This window comes from Muntiacus reevesi, chromosome 11 (genome assembly GCF_963930625.1).
Source record: "Muntiacus reevesi chromosome 11, mMunRee1.1, whole genome shotgun sequence".
Taxonomy (NCBI): domain Eukaryota; kingdom Metazoa; phylum Chordata; class Mammalia; order Artiodactyla; family Cervidae; genus Muntiacus; species Muntiacus reevesi.
This window is the reverse complement of record NC_089259.1, coordinates 41,597,256-41,621,496: the sequence shown is the minus strand read 5'-3', so window position 1 is coordinate 41,621,496 and position 24,241 is coordinate 41,597,256. Positions and strand designations below refer to the sequence as shown.

At 33.8% G+C, this 24,241-nt stretch overlaps 1 protein-coding gene across 2 annotated transcripts in view; it reads left to right on the top strand.

The window, feature by feature from the left end:
- KLHL1 (kelch like family member 1) overlaps positions 1-24,241 on the top strand; it is a 460,807-nt gene that overhangs the window by 183,866 nt on the left and 252,700 nt on the right. For both annotated transcript variants that reach the window (XM_065902214.1, XM_065902213.1), the window contains one exon: positions 703-839. In XM_065902214.1, coding sequence (XP_065758286.1) covers positions 703-839 — 137 coding nt within the window. The remainder of the gene's footprint in view (positions 1-702; positions 840-24,241) is intronic.

Here is a 24,241-nt window from a genome sequence, read left to right as displayed (position 1 = left end):
TTACTTTAGTAACAAATATATGAACTATCCCCCATTAAATCAGAAATTCAATGCATTTTAATTAAAATTCCATTTAAGTTATTTGAAGAGCTTTAATTAAATTTCGTATGAAGAATAAAACTCCACTAAGAGTTAAATGAAAGTAAAAATAAAAAGAGAGGATTTGTTTCACTGCTTATAAAGATTATTTAGAATCATAACTTTTTTTTCTAAAATGTATTGTATTAGCATAAGGACAGGAAAATAAGAAGAAAAAAAATAGTCAGTGACAGATCACAGTACATTCAGGACTTGAATTTGAAATATAGTTGGCATCATTAATTCACTGGGACAAATAAAATTCTTTAGCAGTTTCATGGAACATGGATGAGTATGTAGATAAAAATAAAACCGGAATCCTATCCAAAAGGATGAGTGACTTAAATTTGAAAGAAAAAATATATTAAAAAATATAGAAGAAAATGTAAGACAATACCCTGTGACCAAAGGTTGGAGCAGAATTTTCTAAATCAGTTTTTTAAAGTACACTTCATAAGGCAATAACTAGATAGATAGATAGATAGATAGATAGATGCATACGTATGTATATATACATAATGGATGGATGATAGGTGGATGGATGGATGGATAGACAGGTAGTGTCCTTCATTGCATTCTTGTTGATACACTCATGGCCTAAATAAGATCCTGTGACTCTTTCAGGCTTGTTCTGAGCTCAGTCTCTGACTATTTTGCTGCCATGTTTACAAGTGATGTTTGTGAAGCCAAGCAAGAGGAGATCAAGATGGAAGGCATAGACCCCAATGCCCTCTGGGACCTTGTCCAGTTTGCATATACAGGTACAGTAAAAGGATTATAATTTTATGTTAATATCTTGTGAATTTTAGAATTTTAATATATGCTTTAAAGCTAAAAAAGAAAACTGCTTAGGTTGTATCAGTCTTTTTTCTTTTTTCAGTTGAGACACTAACAGAGAAAAATCAGACCACATTTTCCTTTGTCAATGAAATCACCAATGTAAATTATATATAAATACTCTACTCTCTTCCAGAAATAATTTAAACTGGTTTATAATAATAGTCAATGGAGTGAATTTGGAAGACAAGAAAGAGATTATTAATTATTAAATATAAGCTTGTTTATGTTCAAACAGAACATTGGGAAGAAAAACTATAATTTTCTTTCTTTTAGGAAATGATGGGTTCAAATAATTATTTTATCCTTGTAACATGTTTATTTCAATATTAAAACCTTCATAGACAATTTAATGTGGACTTGACAAACAGCTTAAAAAGGAAAACTAAGGCACTTAAAATTGTTAAAATGGCTATTTTTTTAAGCATTTTTTTTTCTTTTTTCTGATCTATTATGTTCTTTTGTTGGCCTTTGCACCATATTTTATTTAGCACAAACAATTTTGCCAATTTAGCAAATAAATGTTGAATGCTACTCAATGTACAAGTATTAGCTGTGTCTCTGGAGAATAAACTAATGAATAAACCAGGTCTTTGCCCTCCAGAAGCTCACAATCCAAGTGGAGGTAAAAAGTTAGACAAGGGATAAATATGATAGAATTCCAGATGTTAAGATGATATCAGAGGGCATAAAACCTGCTATTCAGAGCATTATTATGACCCACATTTGTTTAAAACATTCTAATAACTTTCAAGGTTAGTAAGAGAAGGGGACACATTATACTAAAATCTTGTGATAGAAGCAAAGGCAAATAGTATGGATTGGTGTAATATTTTTAGAGGTGACAAGTAGCTCCTTCTGCCCTAATTCTTGATCATAGTATGAAATGAAGAAAGAAAGAGAAGTTAGAGCCTGATTACTAAAGCAGCAAGATCCTAATTTAAGGAGCTGTGTTTTTTGTAGTACTTCTGGTTACAGGGAAATGAGAGATGGCATTGTGAAGATCAGAGTTTCCTGGTGGCTCAGTGGCAAAAATTCACCAGCAATATGAATTTGATCTCTGGGTCAGGAAAATCCCCAGAGAAGGAAATGGCAACTCACTCCAGCATTCTTACCTGGGAAATCCCATGGACAGAAGAGTCTGGCAGGCTACAATCCATGGTGCTGCGAAAGAGTCACACACGATTTAGTGAATAAACCACTACATTTTGAAGATTAGCCGCTAGAACCAGACGCTATGGAACTAGTAGGAATCTGTTCTCTCGGAGAATTTAGCTTCTCACAGAGAGAAGTTTACTACATTAATGTTATACTTACTCAGTAAAATAAACTTCTTTGGAAAGAAAAATACACATGTTCTGGGTACTTGAATCTCAAGGCAGCAATGTGATGGAAAGATTTAAACATTTTCCAGCCTAAGTAACTTTTAAATTACATTTTGTCAAAGCAAATATTGCAGTGGATGAAGTTAATCAGGTAAGCACATCTGTTTTCAAGGCTGTTGCAACAGAGGAGTGAGATAGAATTCAGTCTTAATTTTGCTGAAACAAAGGGTTAGGGGAGTATTTTTAAGTGCTGGAGTAAAAGAGAACATAGGCCATTGCTTATTGGTTTTACCTAGAGGAAAAATAAACTTCCTCCTCTTTGTGACAGAAGGTAGTTTCACAACTTGAAGCAAGGTGCCCACTCAAATTCTACTCTTTCCATTCCACAAAAATAGAGATATACAAGTGCCATTTCCCTTGATGTTGGCTTTTCAAAGAGATGGCTTTCAGGTCCTTGAGAAAAATCTTCCTCTTATATAACTGGCAAGAAGCCAGTTTTTTTCTTTTTAATAATTTGCATCTCAAAGAGGTAAAGGAAGATTTATAATTACAAGTTTTCTAAAGCAAATGCTCCAAGAAAAGGGAGATCAAAGGGCTCGAGTCAAGAAGTAGCCTGTATAAATTTTAGTGAAGTTGAGGGGACTTTAAGACCATCTTGTTTGATTTCAAATTGCAAGCAGCTTGATATAATTATATGAAAGATTGCTGACTTTCCAAACAAGAGATAAATAACATAATCACACTACTGTTTCCTAGATAGAGAAGAACCATGAAGCTAGCATTTTAGGAATCCTTCTAGGAACATAAAGACATAGATCCAACACTAACAGGCTCTGTGGCTTTTTGGCAGCCTTGCATTCCTCGAGTGAAAAACTAGGTCAAAAGACACATCATTGTGCAACAGAAAGTTGGAAGGTGTTTCAAAGCTTCCTGTTAAATGTAATGACCCAGATTTGGCTCTGCTTTGTAGAGGGAAGACCAGATACAAAGCTGCCTTTTGGTTACCTCTACCACTCTGGCCTTTGCTCATATTAATATATCCATACTTACCTCATGGTTGATAAATTTCCAGTTGTTATAGAAATGTGCTAGATGAGTAAATGATTTGCATCATAATATTGCACAATATTGGGGGTCAGCCATAATAGAAAGTAAGTACCTTTTTTTAAATATATATACAATGTAAGAAATTATAGCAACAGTAGAGATCAAGTAAGCAATGATACAGAAAAGAAAGACTGAGGTATTTCTGTTTGTGTCTATTTAGCTAGCCAACGAGCTGATCTCTAAGGTTTTCCTTTGTAGAAGGCTAAAAATAAACGCATCTCAGAAAAGGAGGTAGAATGAATAAGCAGTGAGATCCTTAAAGGGTCATCTGATTGGTAATATTTTCTTGAATTCTGAAGTTTGGGTAGCCTCAGAGAAACTAAGGAGGTTCAACTGTCACAAGAATTGCCAGTTAACTATTAGCTGTCTAGTTCTGCATCCAGGAGAGATGGGTAAGAGTGCTTTAAAATGATTTAAACAGATAAAATTTCCTTGAGGTCTGGAGAGTCTTTTAGGTTTGAAAGAACCAGGTATAGCTATTTTTATAATCTCATTAAAAATTTAAGAGTGAATAGGTAAACTTCCTTGAAAGAGTTAACTGAGATAAGCTTCAATGATTATAGAGTTCAATAATTTTTGACTTGAACAAAGAGGAAGCATTCTTTAAAGAATTCATGTGGTAAAATTTGTAAGAAGTAGGAGACATTCTCTCTATTTACTTTTCTTTTTTCCTACTCCATCAAATTATAATGAGAAGGAATGGGATCAGGAGTGTGGTAGTGTTTCATTAAGAACCAAAGCAAATATTTAGAGAATATTTTTCCCCTAGTGATCGGAAAGAGTGACCTGGATAAATAAATGACTGCTGGATAATAGCTCAAATGAAATTAAAATTTATTCTAAAGGAAAAATATATAATAATATAAAGGTTAATACTAGCAATATGTAAGATAGACTAAAGAAGCCAATAAGGTCTTTGTGTTGACAACATTAAAGAAAATGCTCTTGAAAATATGAAGGGTAAAGATATAAAAATAACAACTAATTATTGCAGTGCCAAAACTAGCTACTCAAAATACAAGTCACTATAAGGTTTTTGTTTTTTTTTTTTTTTTTTTTTTTTTTAACATCTATAATAGTTCAGGAATGAAAAGGAAATGAAATTTATACCGGTGTTAGAAATAATTGTATATCTAACAAGAGAGTTCCTATTGCCTTTCTAAATTCTTGATTAAATTTGATTTCTTCTTTTTAAAACTTTCTATTGAATTTTATTCATTTTTTTTAATTAGGAAGTATGAGTATGATCTTAGTCATTTATACAGAACAAAAGACTATTTAGTAATTGTATATATTATAAATGCCCTTAAAGCAGTGTCTTAAGTTTAAAATTTGAATATTAAATGCAGAGAGTATGTAATTCTGCAATATATAAGTTTTTCAAAATCAAGCAATAACTTGGTTAAAAATATTTGAGCACTTGTTGTCTGAAGATGGTCACACTAGGGACTACAAAATGAAACATAATTTGAAACACTAAAATGACATAAACCTTTAAACAAGTTTGGTAATTTATAGATTTATTGGAGTGAAACAACTCTTTACTTTTGTTCTTGAAACTGGTAAGATCTATGTATCACCATCCACTTACTGGCATTCTCAGCTGTATAGCATCAAATGAACTTAAGAAAAAATTTTTAAACATGTTCTCTCATGTAATAGAGCTTTTATTCTATAATTGTACTCATCTAGAAAAGAGATCTGGGGTATTATTTGTTTAATCTACAGTAACGCCTATGATTTGGGATAATGAAGTCAGGGCTGTTCTGAAACTATTGTATGGAATGTCTTCCAAAGGATGGGATCAGAGAAGAAAACATATGTTTACATTTTCTCATTATTCTACTTTCAAATTATTTAGAAGCGTAGAGACCTATAAAACTTCAGAAATTCTTTCTTGAGTGTTATGAATTTCACTAATTAATATTTTTCTATATAGTTAAAAATGTGATACAAAGCAGAGGCACGAAAACAATTTTTTTGAGGATTACATGTTTGCTATCTTAAGCACTGACAAAATCATCATAACATAGATCAGAAATTTGTTGATCTCTTTTGAATTAATTTTAAGGGATGCATGCATGCATGATAAGTCACTTCAGTTGTGTCCAACTCTGCCAACCCATGGACTGTAGCCTGCTAGGCTCCTCTGTCCAAGGAATTTTCCATGCAAAAATACTGGAGTGGATTGCCATGCCCTCCTCCAGGGGATCTTCCCGATCCAGGGATCAGAACCCAAGTCTCTTATGTCTCTTGCACTAGCAGGAGACTTCTTCACCACTAGCATCACCTGGGAAGCTCAATATTAAGGGACAGCTTTTTTATTTTTTTCCAGTTCTTTATAGACTCTGAATTTATTACTGCAACCCAGTTAGTGAGCTAAAGTAACTTAACAAAATCCATAGTCAGCTGTTGAATCTACTGCTAGAGTAAAATGTCAGAGCACAAATTGAATGGTATTATCTCTACTGAACCAATATCCTTTTGTAGAGTGTTAGTTAGTTAGTGACTATCTTGCCCTCACAATAGTTTAGGTAGCTTCAATCCACTCCCATGATACTAGACAAAGGCTCACTGCAGGCTTGAGTCATGCTTCCTCCAAACCTAGTGGTGTTTCCCTGCAGGAACCCCTGATACCAGACAGCTTCAGCACGTGAATTCCTGACAGTTCTTGCCTTGGGAATAACTGAATGCCTCTGAAGTTTTACTATAAGGCCCACTATGTGCCGTACCCTATGATGGGCTCTGGAAGACAATATTCTGAATTAAACACATTCTCTACCTTTTAAGGGTCTTTCCAATTTTGAGTTTCAAATAGCTAATTTTTTCTGTAAACATACTTTTTGATATACACAGCCTAGTGTTTCTTCATTAGAGAATGGTGTAAAGCAAATTTGAAGGCTACTATACTGATTGTGTGTATATCAATTTTAGCCAAAAATAGATGATCACAATGTGAAAATGAAAGAGGAAATTTAATATATTTGAAAAGGATGCTTTGGGATTCACTGTAGTTTAAAGTTGCCGTCAGACTGATAGAAATATCCTTCCAGTTCATCTCTTACAAAGTCCTTATTATCCTGACATACTTGAAAATATCCTGTGTTCATTGATGCATAAGAAAATAAAGTTTGAACAAATATAGGTGATGGAATTGCAGGGTTGCTAACAAAGTGTCAGGTCCTGTAGAGAATTGATAAGGACAAGGTTTAAATAAAGGAAACTGTCCATCTAGCAGTGGTATTAAAAAGAGAGGTAGAAAATTAAACTGCCAAATGGCAAAATTTTAATCACACTGAAGAGTTAACTTCTTTAAAAGACAACAACACAAAAAGGTTTGTGTGCCATTGAAGTTAATTAAAGTCTTAGTACAAGCTAAGGAATGGTAAGATAGTTTCTGCATAGTGCCAAACATTTGAATAAAATACCATGAACAGTATGAAAATACACAAACACTGGAGCTAACAAGTTTAATGTTCTGCCTTAATATTAAAAGATATACATCAATATACACAGCCTGGGCAGAATATTCTAAATTCCCTTTAGAATTTTTATGGTAATTAAAAGTAAATTGTAGTCTTATTTTTATTATTGGTTTAATGCAAGTGGTATGAATATGCAAACACAATATTATTTTTAAACTTATGGCTTTTGCTAGATGAGAAAATTATCTTCTCAATTTAAGAAATTGAGCTTTAAAAGACTGGTTTTATATATTACTATTACCAATTAATTAAAAATATTGAAAATAATTATCATAGGATGTTGAAATAACCTATACAAATCAGTAAGAAAAAAATAAAAATAGCAAAATAAATCAGTTGTGTATTGCCATCATACTCCTACCTTTTCACTATTTTGCCAGGAAATTTTGTATGTGTGTGTGTGTGTGTGCACACCTGTGCATTCATGCAACACTAAATAATATAAATTTAATTGGGGGAACATTATTGTATCAAATAGATAATTTTAAATGATGTGTAGTTTATAAATATCATGTAATTTTGGTTGTTATTATTGAAATGCAGTTTTACTTTATGCTATGGGATTCCATAAACAGACTAAAAATGAAAAGGGAGTATGAAACTTAATATTTACCAGCTAGACAGGAAAGGTTTTGTCTCTTCCGCACGGTAACTCACATTTAATTTCTGAGTTTCCAAATAGGGGAAATCTCTCAGGTCTCATCTTGTAATCAGCTTTGTGTTTCTTTAAAAATACCCGTTTTGATTTTTACTGTTGTTCTCAATCTTATAATTCTCTACATTTTCCTCTTCTTTGGATACTGGGAAGGTATGAACTGAATCATAAGCCACTATACCAACTGGATAATGTCCAAGCTATGTTTCTTTTACCATTAACATTATATTTCGTTAAATTTTCTCAGAATTCCTTTACCTTCACTCTAATCCCCAAATATTTGTACACTTGATTCTCTTGTATTTGAAGGGCAGTGACTCCATACAGTGTAATATGTTGAATTTAATATCAGAAATAACTGAGCTTGTCTTTACCTGGGACCATTTCAACCAGGATTCATCATGATGTGGGCAATCCACTGTTCATTCGGATTGTTGGGCATTTATTCTAATTAGCACTACCCATTGCCTACCCCTTAAAAATTTAGATTATAGCCTTTGGTCTCCCCCTTTGTACAGTTAAGGATATTAGGCAAATTACTTGACTTCATAGAGTCCTAAAATAACTCAACTATAAGAAGGGGAAAATGATGATGTCTGAGAGGAATTTCTTAAGAAGCAAATGAACTAATAAAACTAAATAGGTTTATCATAACACTTAGCATATTGCAAGCACTCAGTTATGATGAATGTTCATGATAAGTTTTTTCAAATGTTTTATAAGTTTTTATAAGTTTTTTCAAATCTTTTGCATAATCTGTCATTTAAAAAGAATACAAAGGCTGAGAACTGGGGAGGGAATAATCACTTTATCATCAAACATTTATAACTTTTGAATCCAATTTATTATATGCTTCAGTATACAATATGATTTATATTTAATATATATGATTTTGTGTACATTTTTAGTGCTACATGTTTTATTTAACCCACTGATTTGCAATTTTGCTACCTTATATATTTGAGGTGTGTTTTTATCGTGTATTACATTCATTATCTTATCTGATCCACACAGCAACATTCTGAGATGGATAATTAATCAAATTTTACTGTCAGATTCAGAAATATAAACACCATAATCCAGAGGTGAACAAAACAGCATAGATGTAAAACCACATCTAGTTTTCCCAATGACATTTCATACTTTTTTTTTTTACCAGATCTAAAGTAACTGAACACTATGTCTGATTAATATGAGAGGGAATGTTGTTTATATGTACTTACGTAATTTCCACGTAGTGTGAAAAATGTGAACTTCCATTGACCTAGCATCAACTGACATAATATACAATTTTTTTTTTTTTTTTTGAGGAGAGTTATTGACATGTACACACTGCCATATTTAAAATGGATAGCCAACAAAGACTTACTTTGTAGCACAGGGAACTCAATATTATAGAGCAACCTAAATAGGAAAATAATTTGAAAAAGAATAGATACATATACAGGTATAACTGAATCACTTAGCTGTGTACCTGAAACTAATACATGTTTTAATAAGTATGTATATGCTTTATAAGCATGTAGATTACATATTTGAGAAAGCATGTAGATGCCACTCCAATGAGAAAGTGTGATTGTTTATTTAGCACTATTTAAAATAACCTAAAGCTTGGACGGGATAGGTTAAGTCTTAACTTTCAGAATTTTGTAATTTAGATATAACTTTGTTTTATTATTTTATCTAAATTAGAAGAATTATTTTAAAAATACTGCCTGTTTAATATTTACTATTTTAGGGTGTTTCATATACATCTTAGTCTCATGATATTCATGTTAGTCTCATGAATATCATGTCTCATGATATTCAGGTTTATTTTGCAATTGGGAAAACTGTAACACCAACTTCATATGTTTCTAAATAATACGTATCTTTTAAAATATTCCTTTAGTTGAATTTTGACTATGGCTCAATACCTTGCATTTCAAATTTGAAACACTGGTACTCTTTGTAGACTGCATCTAAAAAAACCAAACACAATTAAAAACAATAAAGGAACAAAAACAAGGAAACAGAACAACTCCAACCACTGCGTTCTTCTTCAAATTTTCATAAATTACAATTGTGTATGGTTCACTATCTTTATGATGAGCTACTTCCTTTTCATGCTTGAAAAAAGAAATTTATAATGAGAACCCTTAAGCACCTTAATTTTAAATGCTTTGTATTGTTCAGATAAAAGATGGTAAGGGCTTCCCATAAGAAAAACAAATTTCAGCCATAAAGTAGATTGCCTGCTCAAGATATCCCCAAGGAGTATCTTATCTCTGACCCTGTAAACTGTGTGCCTAAACTGTCTTCTCAGGCACATTGTTGTACCTCTGAGCTCCCTTTCCATCCCTCAACCAGAGAAAACACTATCCAGATGGTGTTCATGTGAATCTGATGTCTGATGCATGTCCCAACTCCATCTTTCCTTCTTTGGAGAAATGTTAATGCAGAATAGGAAAAAAAAAATTACTAAAAAAAATGTAGACGTCGTGCATGTATGTTAAGTTACTTCAGCTGTATCCAACTCTCTGCAACCTAATGGACTGTAGCCCACCAGGCTCATCTGTCCATGGGATACTCCAAAAGATCACTTTACATTTACTTAATATGTAACATTTTTATTCTTTATGCACTCATGTCCACAAAGTATAGCAACACTTTGAAATATATGCAATTAATTATTGTAAGTTTTTCTGGGCAATGTAGTCTATGATAAGTGGACATTTTTTATACAATATGACTTTTTGAATTTTGGGGCAGATTATTTTATTTACAAAATTAAATTAAACATATTTAAACCTGAAGTACAAACATTGCTTCTTATACTTATTTAATTTAAATTTTCTATTTCACAAAATGACTTCAAACTAAAATAGTTAAATGAAACCATCTGTATGTCTTCTTTGGAAAAATGTCTACTTAAATCTTCTGTACATTTTTTGATTAGGTTGTACTAGTTGCATGAGCTGTATGTTCATTTTTTGATTAGGTTGATTAGCTGTATGAGCTGTATGAATATTTTACAGATTAATCCCTTGCTCATTGCTTTGTTTGCAATTTTTGTTTGTTTGTTTGTTTGTTTTCCCCCATTGGGGGTTGTTCTGTTTTGTTTATGATTTTCTTTGCTGTGGGAAAACTTTTACATTTCACTAGATCCCATTTGTTTATTTTTGTTTGTGTGTATATATATATATATATATATATATAGTTTATATATATGTTTATTTTTGTTTATATATATGTTTATTTTTGTTTATATATTATTTCTGTGATTTATGTCAAAGAATGTTCTGCCTATTTTCCTCTAAGAATTTTATAGTGGTTGGCCTTATATTTATGTTTTTAATTCATTTTGAGTTTATTTTTGTGTATGGTGCTAGGGAGTGTTCTAATTTCACTTGTAAGTATGTCAGTGCCAAATTTCCCAGCTCCATTTATTGAAGAGCTTTGTCCTATCTCCATTGTATGTTTTTGTCTCCTTTGTCCTAGATTAGGTGACCACAGATGTGTGGGATAATCTTTGGACTTTTTATCCTGTTCCATTGGTCAATAGCTCTGTTTTTGTTCCAGTACCATGCTGCTTTGATTACTGTAGCATTGTAGTGTAGTCTGAAGTCAGAGAGCCTGACTGCTCTAGCTCCATTTTTCTTTCTCAAGATTGGCTTGTCTAATCGGACTCTTCTGTGTTTTCATACAAATTGCACAACTCTTTGCCCTAATTCTGTGAAAAATGCTATTGGTGATATGATAGAGATTGTACTGAGTCTTTAGATTGCCTTGGGTAGTATAGTCACTTTCAAAAAAAAGACATTTGTTATTCAGTCGCTAAGCTGTGTCTGACTCTTTGTGGCCCCATGGACTGCATCATGTTGGGTTCTCTGTCATCCCACTGTCTCCTGGAGTTTGCTAAAATTCATGTCCATTGCATCAGTGATGTCATCCAACTATGTCAACCTCTGTTGCCCTCTTCCCCTCCTGCATTCAGTCTTTCCCAGCATCATGGTCTTTTCCAATGAGTTCACATCAAGTGACCAAAGGATTGGAGCTTCAGCTTCAGCATCAGTGGTTACAATTAATATTCCATGTTGATTTCTTTTAGGGTTTACTGGTTTGATCTCCTTGCTGTCCAAGGGACTCTCAAGAGTCTTCTCCAGCACCACAGTTCAAAAGTATTAACTTTTGGTGCTCAACCTTCTTTACGGTCCAACTTTCACATCTGTACACGACTACTGGCAAAGCCATAGCTTTGACTGTACAGACCTTTGTCGGCAAAGCAGTGTCTGTTTTTTAATATTCTGTCTAAGTTTGCCATAGCTTTACTTCAAAGAAGTGAGCATCTTTTAATTTCACGGCTGCAGTCACTATCCACAGTGATTTTGGAGTCCAGGAAAATAAAGTCAGTCACTGTTTCCATTGTGTCCCCATCTATTTGCCGTGAAGTAATAGGACCAGATGCTATGATCTTAGTTTTTTGAATGTTGAGTTTTAAGCCAGGTTTTTCACCCTCTTCTTTCACCTTCATCAAAAGGCTCTTGAGCTCACTTTCTACCATAAAGGTGGTATCATCTGCATTTCTGAGGTTAAGAAGACATACTGATGTCAAAAAAGCACATGAAAAGATGCTCAATATTAATAATTATTAGAGAAATGCAAATCAAACAATAGCAAAATATCACCTAACACTGGTCAGAATGATCATCATCAAAAAAATTTACAAACAATAAATGCTAGAGAAGGTGTGGAGAAAAGGGAAATCTATTACACTGTTGGTGGGAATGAAACTCAATACAGTCACTATGGAGAACAGGATGGGGATTCTTTAAAAAACTAAAAGTGGAGCAATCATATCACATAGCAATCCCACTCCCAAGCATGTACCTGGAGAAAACCATAATTTGAAAAATATACATGTAACCTAGTGTTCATTGCAGCACTATTTACAATGGCCAGGACATGGAAGCAATCTAAATGTCCATCAACAGAGGAATGGATAAAGAGGACATGGTATATATATTCAATATAATATTACTCAGCCATGAAAAAACATGGTATAAATCTGTTTGCGCCAACATGAAGGGACCTAGAGACTGTCATACCGAGTATAATAAGTCAGAAGAGAAAGACAGATATCATATATCACATATATGGGATTTAAAAAATGGTAAAATGGACTTATTTATAATTCAAAACAGAAGTAGATTCATAGATGCAGAAAAATCTATGGTTATATGGAATAAGGGATGGGAGAGAAATATACTGGAAGATTGGGATGGACATATACTCACTACTATATATAAAATAAATAATTAATAAGGATATACTATGTAGCGCAAGGAACTCTACTCAATAGTCTGTAAATGGCCTATATAGGAAGAGGATCTTTAAAAAGTGTGGATATATGTACATGTATAACATTAACTTTGCTCTAGACCTGAAATTAACAGACTATTTTAAATAAATTCTACTCCAATAAGTTTTTTTTTAAAAAATATATGTAGGTGAAGAAATTGACATTAATAATAATATATACGTGGATGTTCTAGGTAGCGTTCTGGGAAAGGATTTCATGCTTATTTGAGAATCAGTTGTGTATTCAATGAGTAATACTTGATAGCTACTACATTGCTCATTCATTGGGATAAAAAATATTGATTATAAATATAGATTCTTATATGTGATGATCTCAATAAAAACATGAATGCAAATAGTCAGAAAATGAAGGTAGTGATCTCTGAAACTGATCTATACTGAAGACAAAAAGGAAATTAGATAATAACATATTAAGCACTTTTTTGAGAGCCACTATAGCACTCCAGAGAAAATTATGTGTTACATAAACAAACAAAAACAACCTGAAAATTCAGAAGCCCCAGCGTACAGAGTGCATAGGATAGCCTCTTGCACAGATAGGATAGTAGAACTCCCAATATAGGCAGATGGTCAGAAAATAAAATGTCAAAACTGCAGATTTTTTCAATCCCACTACACAAACATCCAAGTTAGTACCTAAAATATATACTCACCCAGGATGGAGCAACTTTGAGATTAACTTCAATTCAATCTGCTTCTTTGAGAACGTGTAGGTACTGTTGATATATATCTGTCTAATGAGAAGTTGTATTCTCTTATTCTTATCCCTTGAAATCTACCTTATATTTTCTAGACTGAATAGAACAATAAATGAAGAAAAAAAATCTAATAAGTCATTTACAGAAGCCATAAGATTATAGGATTGTTTGTAGTTTTGTTCTTAAGTATCCATGACTTATAAGACTTTGAAATTCAAATAAAAAAGACCTAATGGAAGACATTCAAATGCAAATCTGCAATACCCATGGAATGATTTGCATCCCAAGTGTCTTAAAATTCAGTTTGCATTCATAGAAATTACATATCAATATTTTGTTTTAACTTCTCAGTCACTTAGACAAAGAAAAATGCCTAACAGTTATGCCATTAAAATCAAAACTAATATTTACTCAACATAAACACAGCTTACTGATATTAATATCTGAGAGAAATATTTTTGTGTATTTGAATACTTGAAAACCATGATGGTGTACTTCAGACATCCTCACTACATGCCAAAAGTAGATATTATAATGCATTGCTGCTGCTGCTGCTGCTGCTGCTGCTGCTAAGTCGCTTCAGTCGTGTCCGACTCTGTACGACCCCATAGATGGCAGCCCACCAGGCTGCCCCGTCACTGGGATTCTCCAGGTAAGAACACTGGACTGAGTTTCCATTTCCTTCTCCAATGTATGAAAGTGAAAAGTGAAAGTGAAGTCTCTCAGTCGTGTTCAATTCCTAGCGACCCCATGGACTGCAGCCTGCCAGGCTCCTCTGCCCATGGGATTTTCCAGGCAAGAGTACCTGGAGTGTACCTGAGTCGGGTGCCATCGCCTTCTCCGATTGTAATGCATTACAAACTGCCTTTTCTGTTGTTTGATTTGAATTCAAAAGATATTGTCCAGAAGCACAGATTATTATTTCAAGTGTAAAACAATAGGATATGAAAATCCTTGGATCAAACTTGGGTTGAAAGAACATTTAATTTGAAGAGATTATTGTTACCTATGCTGAAATTAAGTGTACACATTCCATGTAAAGATGTCTTAAAGTAATAAACTTTGCAGTGGCCAAATGAACATATATGTGACAGATTGACAAATAGGTTGCCAAATTATGTTGCCTAAAGTAGATGATTGGATAACTTGCATAACTATGGGCTGATCATTTTTTTTTAATATATATTTTTGCCTTGCTCATAGCCAAAATTTGCTTGAGTATTGAGTGGCAGATGGCTTTAATTTAAGCTCTATAGCAAGTCCTTGCAGTGAGAAATAATTCTATTTAGTTTATTAGGTACAGAAGAGGAGGCAAAAATACACATAAGAACTACACAAAAAAGATCTTAATGACTCAAACAACCAAGATGGTGTGATCACTTACCTAGAGCCAGACATTCTGGAGTGTTAAGTCAGTGGGCCTTGGAAAACATCACTACGGACAGAGCTAGTGGAGGTGATAGAATTCCAGCTGAGTTATTTCAAATCCTAAAAACTGATGCTATTAAAATGCTGCACTCAGTATGCCAGCAACTTTGGACAACTCAGCAGTGGACACAGGATTGGAAAAGGTAAGCTTTCAATTCAATCCCAAAAAAAGGCAATGCCAAAGAGTGTTCAAACTAACACACAGTTGCACTCATTTCACATGCTAGCAAGGTAATGCTCAAAATCCTACAAACTATGTTACAGCAGTATATGAACTGATAATTTCTGGATGTACAAGCTGGATTTAGGAAAGGCAGAGGAACCAGAAATCAAATGTCAATATCTGTTGGATCATTGAAAAAGCAAGATATTCTGGAAAAATATCTACTTCTGCTTTTTTGACTACGCCAAAGCCTTTGACTGTGTGGATAACAACAAACTGTGGAAAATTCTTTTTTTTTTTTTTTTTTTTAATATTATTTTATTAGTTGGAGGCCAATCACTTTACAACATTTCAGTGGGTTTTGTCATACATTGACATGAATCAGCCATAGAGTTACACGTATTCCCCATCCCGGTCCCCCCTCCCACTTCCCTCCCCACCCGACTCCTCAGGGTCCTCCCAGTGCACCAGGCCCGAGCACCTGACTCATGTATCCCACCTGGGCTGGTGGTCCGTTTCACCATAGATAATATACATGCTGTTCTTTCAAAACATCCCACCCTCACGTTCTCCCCCAGAGTTCAAAAGTCTGTTCTGTACTTCTGTGTCTCTTTTTCTGTTTTGCATATAGGGTTATCGCCACCATCTATCTAAATTCCGTATATATGTGTTAGTATGCTGTAATGTTCTTTATCTTTCTGGCTTACTTCACTCTGTATAATGGGCTCCAGTTTCATCCATCTCATTAGAACTGATTCAAATGAATTCTTTTTAACGGCTGAGTAATATTCCATGGTGTATATGTACCACAGCTTCCTTATCCATTCATCTGCTGATGGGCATCTGGGTTGCTTCCATGTCCTGGCTATTATAAACAGTGCGGTGATGAACATTGGGGTGCACGTGTCTCTTTCAGATCTGGATTCCTCAGTGTGTATGCCTAGAAGTGGTATTGCTGGGTCATATGGCAGTTCTATTTCCAGTTTTTTAAGAAATCTCCACACTGTTTTCCATAGTGGCTGTACTAGTTTGCATTCCCACCAACAGTGTAAGAGGGTTCCCTTTTCTCCACACCCTCTCCAGCATTTATTGCTTGTAGACTTTTGGATAGCAGCCATCCTGACAGCACCACTTGTTAAAGAGATTGTCTTTTTTGGAAAATTCTTAAAGAGGTGGGAATATCAGGCCAAATGCCATCCCTGCAGAGAAATTTGTATGCAGGTCAAGAAGTAACAGTTATAACTGTTAGAACCAGAACAAAAAACTGGTTCCAAATCTGGAAAGGAGTACGTCAAGCCTGTATATTTTCACCCTGATTATTTAACTTATGTGCAGAGTACATCATGAGAAACACTGGGCTGGATGAAACACAAGCTGGAACCAAGATAGCCAGGAGTAATATCAATCACCTCAGATATTCAGAAGACATCACCCTTATGGCAGAAAGTGAAGAAGAACTAAAGAGCCTTTTGATGAAATTGAAAGAGGACAGTGAAAAAATTGGCTTAAAACTCAGCATTCAGAAAACTAAGATCATGGCAACCTGTCCCATCACTTCATCTCAAATAGATGGGGAAACAGTGGAAACCATGACAGACTTTATTTCTTTGGGCTCCAAAATCATTACAGATGGTGAGTTCAGCCATGAAATTAAAAGACATGTGCTCATTGGAAGAAAAGTAATGACCAAACTAGACAGCATATTAAAAAGTGGAGACATTACTTTACCAACAAAGATCTGTCTAGTGAAAGCTATGGTTTTTCCAGTAGTCATGTACGGATGTGATAGTTGGGCTATAAAGAAACCTGAGTGCTGAAGAAATGATGCTTTTGTCCTGTGGTGTCAGAGAAGACGCTTGAGAGTCCCTTGGACTGCATAGAGATCAAACCAGTCAATCCTAAAGGAAATCTGTCCTGAATATTCATTGGGAGGACTGATGCTGAAGCTGAAATTCCAATACTTTGGCACATGATATGAAGAGCTGACTCATTGGAAAAGACCCTGATGCTGGGAAATATTGAAGGTGGGAGGAGAAGCGGACAACAGAGGATGAGATGGTTGGATGGCATCACTGACTCGATGGACATGAGTTTGAGTAAGCTCTAGGATTTGGTGATGGATGGACAGGGAAGCCTAGTGTGCTGCAGTCCCTGGGGTCACAAAGAGTCTGATACAACTGAGCAAATGAACTGAACTTACCTGTCTCTTGAGAAACCTGCATGCAGGTCAAGAAGCATCAGTTAGAACTGGACATTGAGCAATGGACCAGTTCAAAATTGGGAAAGGAATATGTCAAGGCTGTATATTGTCATCTTGCTTATATAGCTTCTATGCAGAGCACATCATGTGAAATGTTAGCAGGATGAATCACAAGCTGGAATCAAGATTGCCAGGAGAAATATCAATAACCTCTGATATGCAGATGATACCACCCTTATGGAAGAAAGTGAAGAGAAATTAAAGAGCCTCTTTTGAGGGTGAAAGAGGAAAATGAGAAAGCCAGCTTAAGACTCAGCATTCAAAAACATATATACCTATGGCTGATTCATGTTGATATTTGGCAGAACCCAATAAAACTCTGTAAAGCAATTATACGTCATTAAAAAAAATAAATTAGAAAAAAAATACTAAGATGCTGGCATCTGACCCCATCACTTCTTGGCAAACAGATGGAGAAACAATGGAAACAGTAACAGACTTTATTTTCTTGGACTCCAAAATCACTGTGGATGGTGGCTGCAGCAATGTAATTAAAAACACTTGCTCCTTTTAAGAAAAGCTATGACCAAACAAGACAGCATATTAAAAAGCAGAGACATTACTTTGCCAACTGAGGCTCATATAGTCACAGCTATGGTTTTTCCAGGAGTCATGCATGGATGCGAGAGTTGAACCATAAAGAAGGCTGAGTACCAAAGAATTGATATTTTTGAACTGTGGTGTTGAAGAAGACTCTTGAAAGTCTTGAACTGCATAGAGATAAATCAATCCAAAAGGAAATCAACATGGAATATTCATTATAAAGATTGATACTGAAGCTGAGCTTCAATACTTTGGTCACTCAATGCAAGCCAACTTATTGGGAAAGACTGATGCAGGGAAAGATTGAAAGTAGGAGAGGAAGGGGATGATAGAGTACAAGATGCTTGGATGGCATCACAAACTCCATGGACAAGAGTTTGAACAAGCTCCGTGAGATAGTGAATGACAGGGAAGCCTGGCGTGCTGCAGGTCGTGGGGTCACAAAGAGTCAGACAGGACTGAGAGGCTGAACAATAACCATATTGAAAATAAGTGGTGGCACTTTATCCTTCAATTCAAGCAGTTTAAACACCTGTACGTGGATGCAGAAATATCCAAAGTCACGATTTTTACTCAGCAAACAAATTCTTGTTCGTCCAAATGATGGATATGTAAGAATAGTAGATTTAATGCAATTTAAGTAAATGAGGGGCTTCCCTGGTGGCTCAGTGGTAAAGAATCTGCCTGCAATGCAGGAGACCCGGGTTTGATCCTTGGTTTTGGAAAATCCACTGCAGAAGGGCATAGCAATGCTCTCTAGTCCTCTTACCTAGAGTATTCCATGGACAGAGGAGCCTGGCAGACTACAGTCCACAGGGTCACACATAGTCAGACATGACTGAAGTGAAAGCAGTAGCAGCATCACTAAATTAGAACTATTGACATTTTGGGTTCTGTCCTCAATCCCAGTGGACTTTCCTAGAGAAACAATGGAAAAACGGTGTTTTTTGTTGTCATAACTTTCTTATTGATCCTTGAGAAGATATTTCCCTAACTTTTCTAACAGTGAGTCCTTGAACTCTGAAGTATATTTAGTACTCAAAAGCATAATCAGTGCTTTTCTTGTGGCTAGAATGCATGCAAGACATTGTTTATTAATTGGTAAACTCTAAGGTCATAAAATTTCTGAAGTATGCATTACCACTGTTTTAAAAAGTGTGTTTGCTGCAATTTTCAGGTGACAATCAAGATTTTCCTCAGATGAGAGGGAGAGAGAAAAAGAGAGAGAGAGAAGAAAGAAAGTGACAGAGAGAGAGAGAGGAGACCAGAGTGCCAGTTATCTGGTGCATGTTAGATTAAGGAGTAATTGATGGCAGCAAAAGTCTAAACTGCAGTAAAAATCAATTTCTTCTGGTAATTGTTTAAAAGATATGTAAATCTACTAAATTTAATGAAATGGTGTAAACCAAAATTACCTTAGCTCTCTTGCCTTAAAAAAAGAAAAAAAGAAACAACTCTAAGAATTTATTGGTATAAGCAATACATTCTAAATCATTTGCATAATCAATCTGTTCTCAATGAGATAGAGCATAACTACCTGTTCCTTACGTGTGGCTGTGCATTAGGTCTTTCTTCCAGAGAGGGGAAGAGTTCTTTAACCTTCAGAAAACTGACAAACACTACTTCTCCCAAGTAATCAAAATTGACATCATCAGTGATGTCATGTTGATAACTTGCAGCCTTGATATGTTGTGATGAGCCCCAAAGTTCATTATCTCAGTGTAATCATAATTAAACAAATCCCAATTGAAGGACTGCCTACAAAATACTTAAATAGTACTTCAAAACTGTCAAAGTCATTAAAAATAAGGAATGTCTAAGAAAATATCACCTCCAATGTTCTTGCCTGGAAAATCCCATGGACAGAGACGTCTAGCAGGTTGTAGTCTATAGGGTTGAGAGAGTCAGACACAACTTAAGACACTAAACAAAAAAGAAATGGTCACAGCCAAGGGTTTCCTAAGGAAATATAATGACTAAATGAAATATGGTACTCTACATGGGATCCTGGAAAAAAAAAAAAAAAGATAATAGGTAAAAAAAAAAAATGCTAAGCATATGTGAGTAAAGAATGAACTTTATTTAATAAAAATATAGCAATGCTGTTTCATTAATAAATAAATATATATATATATATATAATGTTAACTAGACAAAGCTTCTGCTGCTGTGTTATATGAAAAATGTCTGTTCTACTTTTGCAAATTTTATGTAAATCTAAAGTATTTTAGGAAAAAGTTATTCTTTAATCCTCTATAAGTTTCTAAACTATCAATTTTTTGCTTTGTTTTAATTCTAACATAGCAATGATATTATTTTTCTTTCTTTTCATTGAAGAAAGGTGGAGATAGAAGACAGGCTATTTTAATTTACTTTATATATTTTATAGGCAGTTCCTGCACTTACAAGGTAAAATGTATTGTTTTTTTCAAAATAACTGATTTAATAGATGAAATATGGTTGTACAGCACAGTTGTCAGAATACAGTTTGTCTATTAAAAATATAAACAACATAGATTCATATTCTTCTATAACAGTCACAATTTTCTTCCCATTATATTTTACATATTTTTACTCCAATATAGTGTAAATTTAACTGCATTCCCTTTTAGGAAATCAGAGTTGAAGTCTACTTGTATGTGTTTGGATTAGTCAGTAACTTTAGCATTAATTTAATGTGAGGTAAAGGTAGTATACATTGGAGGTACCCTATTCAAAACTCAGTACCTTCTTAGTCCACCACTCAACTCAACAGAGAGTGATTCTATTGACACAATTTGTGTAGGGTCAAAGTCAATGACTGGGGTTTTACCTCATTGGTAATTGTTGGCTAAATATTGCTGATCATTTTATGGTCATGTCATAAAATTTTTTCCAAGGCAATATAAAGAATGGCTTTGGGGAAATTTTAGTAAAGATATCTTCACTGACACAAATAACTATACATGAAGGGATACTTTCTCTTCTGATGGGTATTTTCTTGTCTGAATTTGAAGCTTGAAACTATGGCAACCATGAGAAAAACAGTAAGGCTCTTGAGAAGATGGCAGTTTCCTGATGACGTGTTGAGCTTATCAATTAACCAGCTCTCATACTTTGGACTTGTCAAGAAAGACTATAAATGTTTCCTTATTATTTAAGAAAAAATTTCTCATGGTTTTCTATTACTATAGTTATTGGCTTCTTAATTATCTAAAGTTTCATCTGCCTAACAGATATTTTAAGCTGATCTTCAGTGGCACCTAAAGTAAGATCATACAGGCTTTACCTCTCAGTAAGTGTTAAAACCCTTTGTGAACATTAATGCCTTGAAAGTTGACTTAGTGGATGTAAAGAATTGCTTTTATTTACCCTCATTAATGCTAGTTGTATCTTTTTTAGTTTCACTTTTAAATCAAATACTTAGCAGATTTTTGCCTTTCTACCATCTAAATCTGCCAAAGAAATAGCCAGGTTATAGATACAAAGTAGATCATGCATGAGATAACTCAATTTGTGTGCATTCAAGCTCAACACTATATTCTATTTATGCCTTCTGGCTTTTACAAATGGATCCTTTCATTGGATATATTCCAAGTTGAAAAAAAGAGAATATTTTTTGACTCTTTGAAACAAACAATGCTTACATCCTCCAAATTTACATCCAAAGTTATCACTAAGTAATTTTTACAAATTAGTCTACAGATAACATGTGAAAATTTAGTTTCTCTTTCTCTCTCTCTTTTTTAACAGGAAAGAATGGTGAGATGCCCTGCTAATATTTTACCTAAATTATTATAAAGTACAATGTTAGAGCCAGCATTTGAATTTGGATTGAATAATTATTTTTTCTTGTATACCCTATAACTTATTTCACTGTATAGTATCTATGAAACACTTTGATTTGGGAAGGTAAATATACTAACATGAACACACACACAGACACATACACCATTTTATATGTTAAGCTTACACTTATAAGATTTTTGATACAGTACTTTGGTCAAGTATTTTATATGTGTGTATAATATGCATATGAAGTGTATATGTATATGTATATGTGTATATAAAATGTATAGTGTACATGAAGTTTCCATGATCATAATAATAAGATCCATATATTAAAAGCTTAAGAAAAAAATAAAAAAATAACATATAACCATAATTTCTCTAAATTATAATATCCTATCTTTGTGATTTTGTTAGTAAAGTTTGAATTAAAACCATCAGAAAGTATTTACAGTTACTAGTCAACTCAAATTGTCTTGGTTAACATTTGAGCATTCTTTTTCAGTTTTATTAATGAATAATTAGCATTCAATGTATGTAACACATACATAAGGTATATTATGTGATACTTTAACATATGTATACATATAGAAGGGCTTCCCTAGTAGCTCAGAGGGTAAAGTATCTGCCTGCAATGCAGGAGACACATTTTCGATCCCTGGGTCGAGAAGATCCCCTGGACAAGGAAATACAACTCATTCCAGTATACTTGTTGGAAAATTTCATGGATAGAGCAGCCTGGTGGGCTATAGTCCATGGGATCACAAAGAGTCAGACATGACTGAGTGGATAACACACAAATGCGTAAAACCATTACCACAATCAGGGTAATGAATATATCTGTCACTTCTTTTTATGGTCCATTTTGTTGCATTTCCTCACCCCTCACCCATGCTCAGGTACTAATGATCTTATTTGTCTCACTCATATTTGATAAGTTTAGATATCTAAGAATTTTAATTAAACTGGATCATAAAGTTTTATTTGTCTGATTTTATACATTCAGCATAATTTTGCACTAGGCATAATTAACCAAGATGTTGCACATATCAATAGTTCTAATTTATCACTGAACAGTAGTCCAGTAAATGAATAGATTACAATTTGTTCATCCATTCACTTGTTGTTGAACATCTAGGTTGTTTTCAGGGTTTGGGTGTTACAAGATTAATCTACTATAAGCATTCATGCAAAAGGATTTATATAAACATATTCTTTTATTTCTCCTGGGTAAATAGTTAAGAGGGATGGCTAAGTCATTTAAAAAGCAAAATTGTATAAAACTATTTTCCAAAATGGTTATACTGTTTCACATTCCCATCAGCAGTTTTAATGCATGAATAGTGGTATTTCATTGTGCTTTTCATCTTGCATTCTCTTAAATACTAATTATGTTGAGTATTTTAGAGTCATGTATCTTCGTTTGTGGAATGTCTACTTAGATCACTTACCCATTTTTATAAGAGTTTTTATATAAGCTTTATATAATAAACTTTTTATGTTTTATATAATAAGCTTTTTATTATTATTGAGCTTGAGAGTTCTTTATGTATTCTAGACACAAGTAATTTATCACATATATGATTTTGCAAACATTTTTTCCTAGTTCATGGTTTATCTTTTGTTTCTTTACTGCTGTCACTGTAGTGATTTTTAACATTTTTTTCCTGTAGATTATGCCTTTTGACATTTTATCTAAGAGATAATTAACTTAAAGTCATAGACATTTCTCTTATGTTTTCTTAGAGAAGATTTGCAATTTTTAGTTTTAAATATCGGACTATGGTTCATTTTGGGTAAATTGTATTTATTGTGTAGATTAAAATACAAGTTTTAATACATGAATATCTGCTTGTACTGATTTTTCAACTGAACTGTTTTTGTGCCTTTGCAAAACTTTATATATGGTTGGTTGTATTTTTAAAAATCCATTCTTCTCTATTGATCTAGTTGTCTATATTTAGACTAATAACCATCAATTTTTTTTTAATTTTTATTTTTATTTATTTATTTTTTATTTTTTATTTTTTTTATTTTTCAGTGGGTTTTGTCATACATTGATATGAATCAGCGATCAATTTTAATTACTATAGTTACGTAAAATGTCTTAAGATCTGTAGTGTCATTATTCCTACTTTGTTCTTTTTCAAAGAACATTCTCGGTTGTTGCATTTACGTATGAACTTTAGAATCAGTTTTGCAATTTCTACAAAATGTCTGCTAGGGCTTTGAATATAGTCATAATAAATCTATATATTAATTTGGGGTCAGTTGCAATCCTGATAATATTGTATCTTCCAGCCTGTGGACACAGTATATCTCAAACTTTACCCACCACCTCAACTATTCTCATTAGAAAGCTGTATTGGGATATCTTCAAGACTAATATTCTAGGTTTGATGGTTCATGAGAGGATGGCTAACAGGACTCAGCATACAAACCAATGGCTCTGATTTGTTTTATCAAAAAGATTCAGAGCATAATGAGGAGAGGGAAACAGTGTGCAGGGCATAGTCTTGGGGAAATCAGAAGCA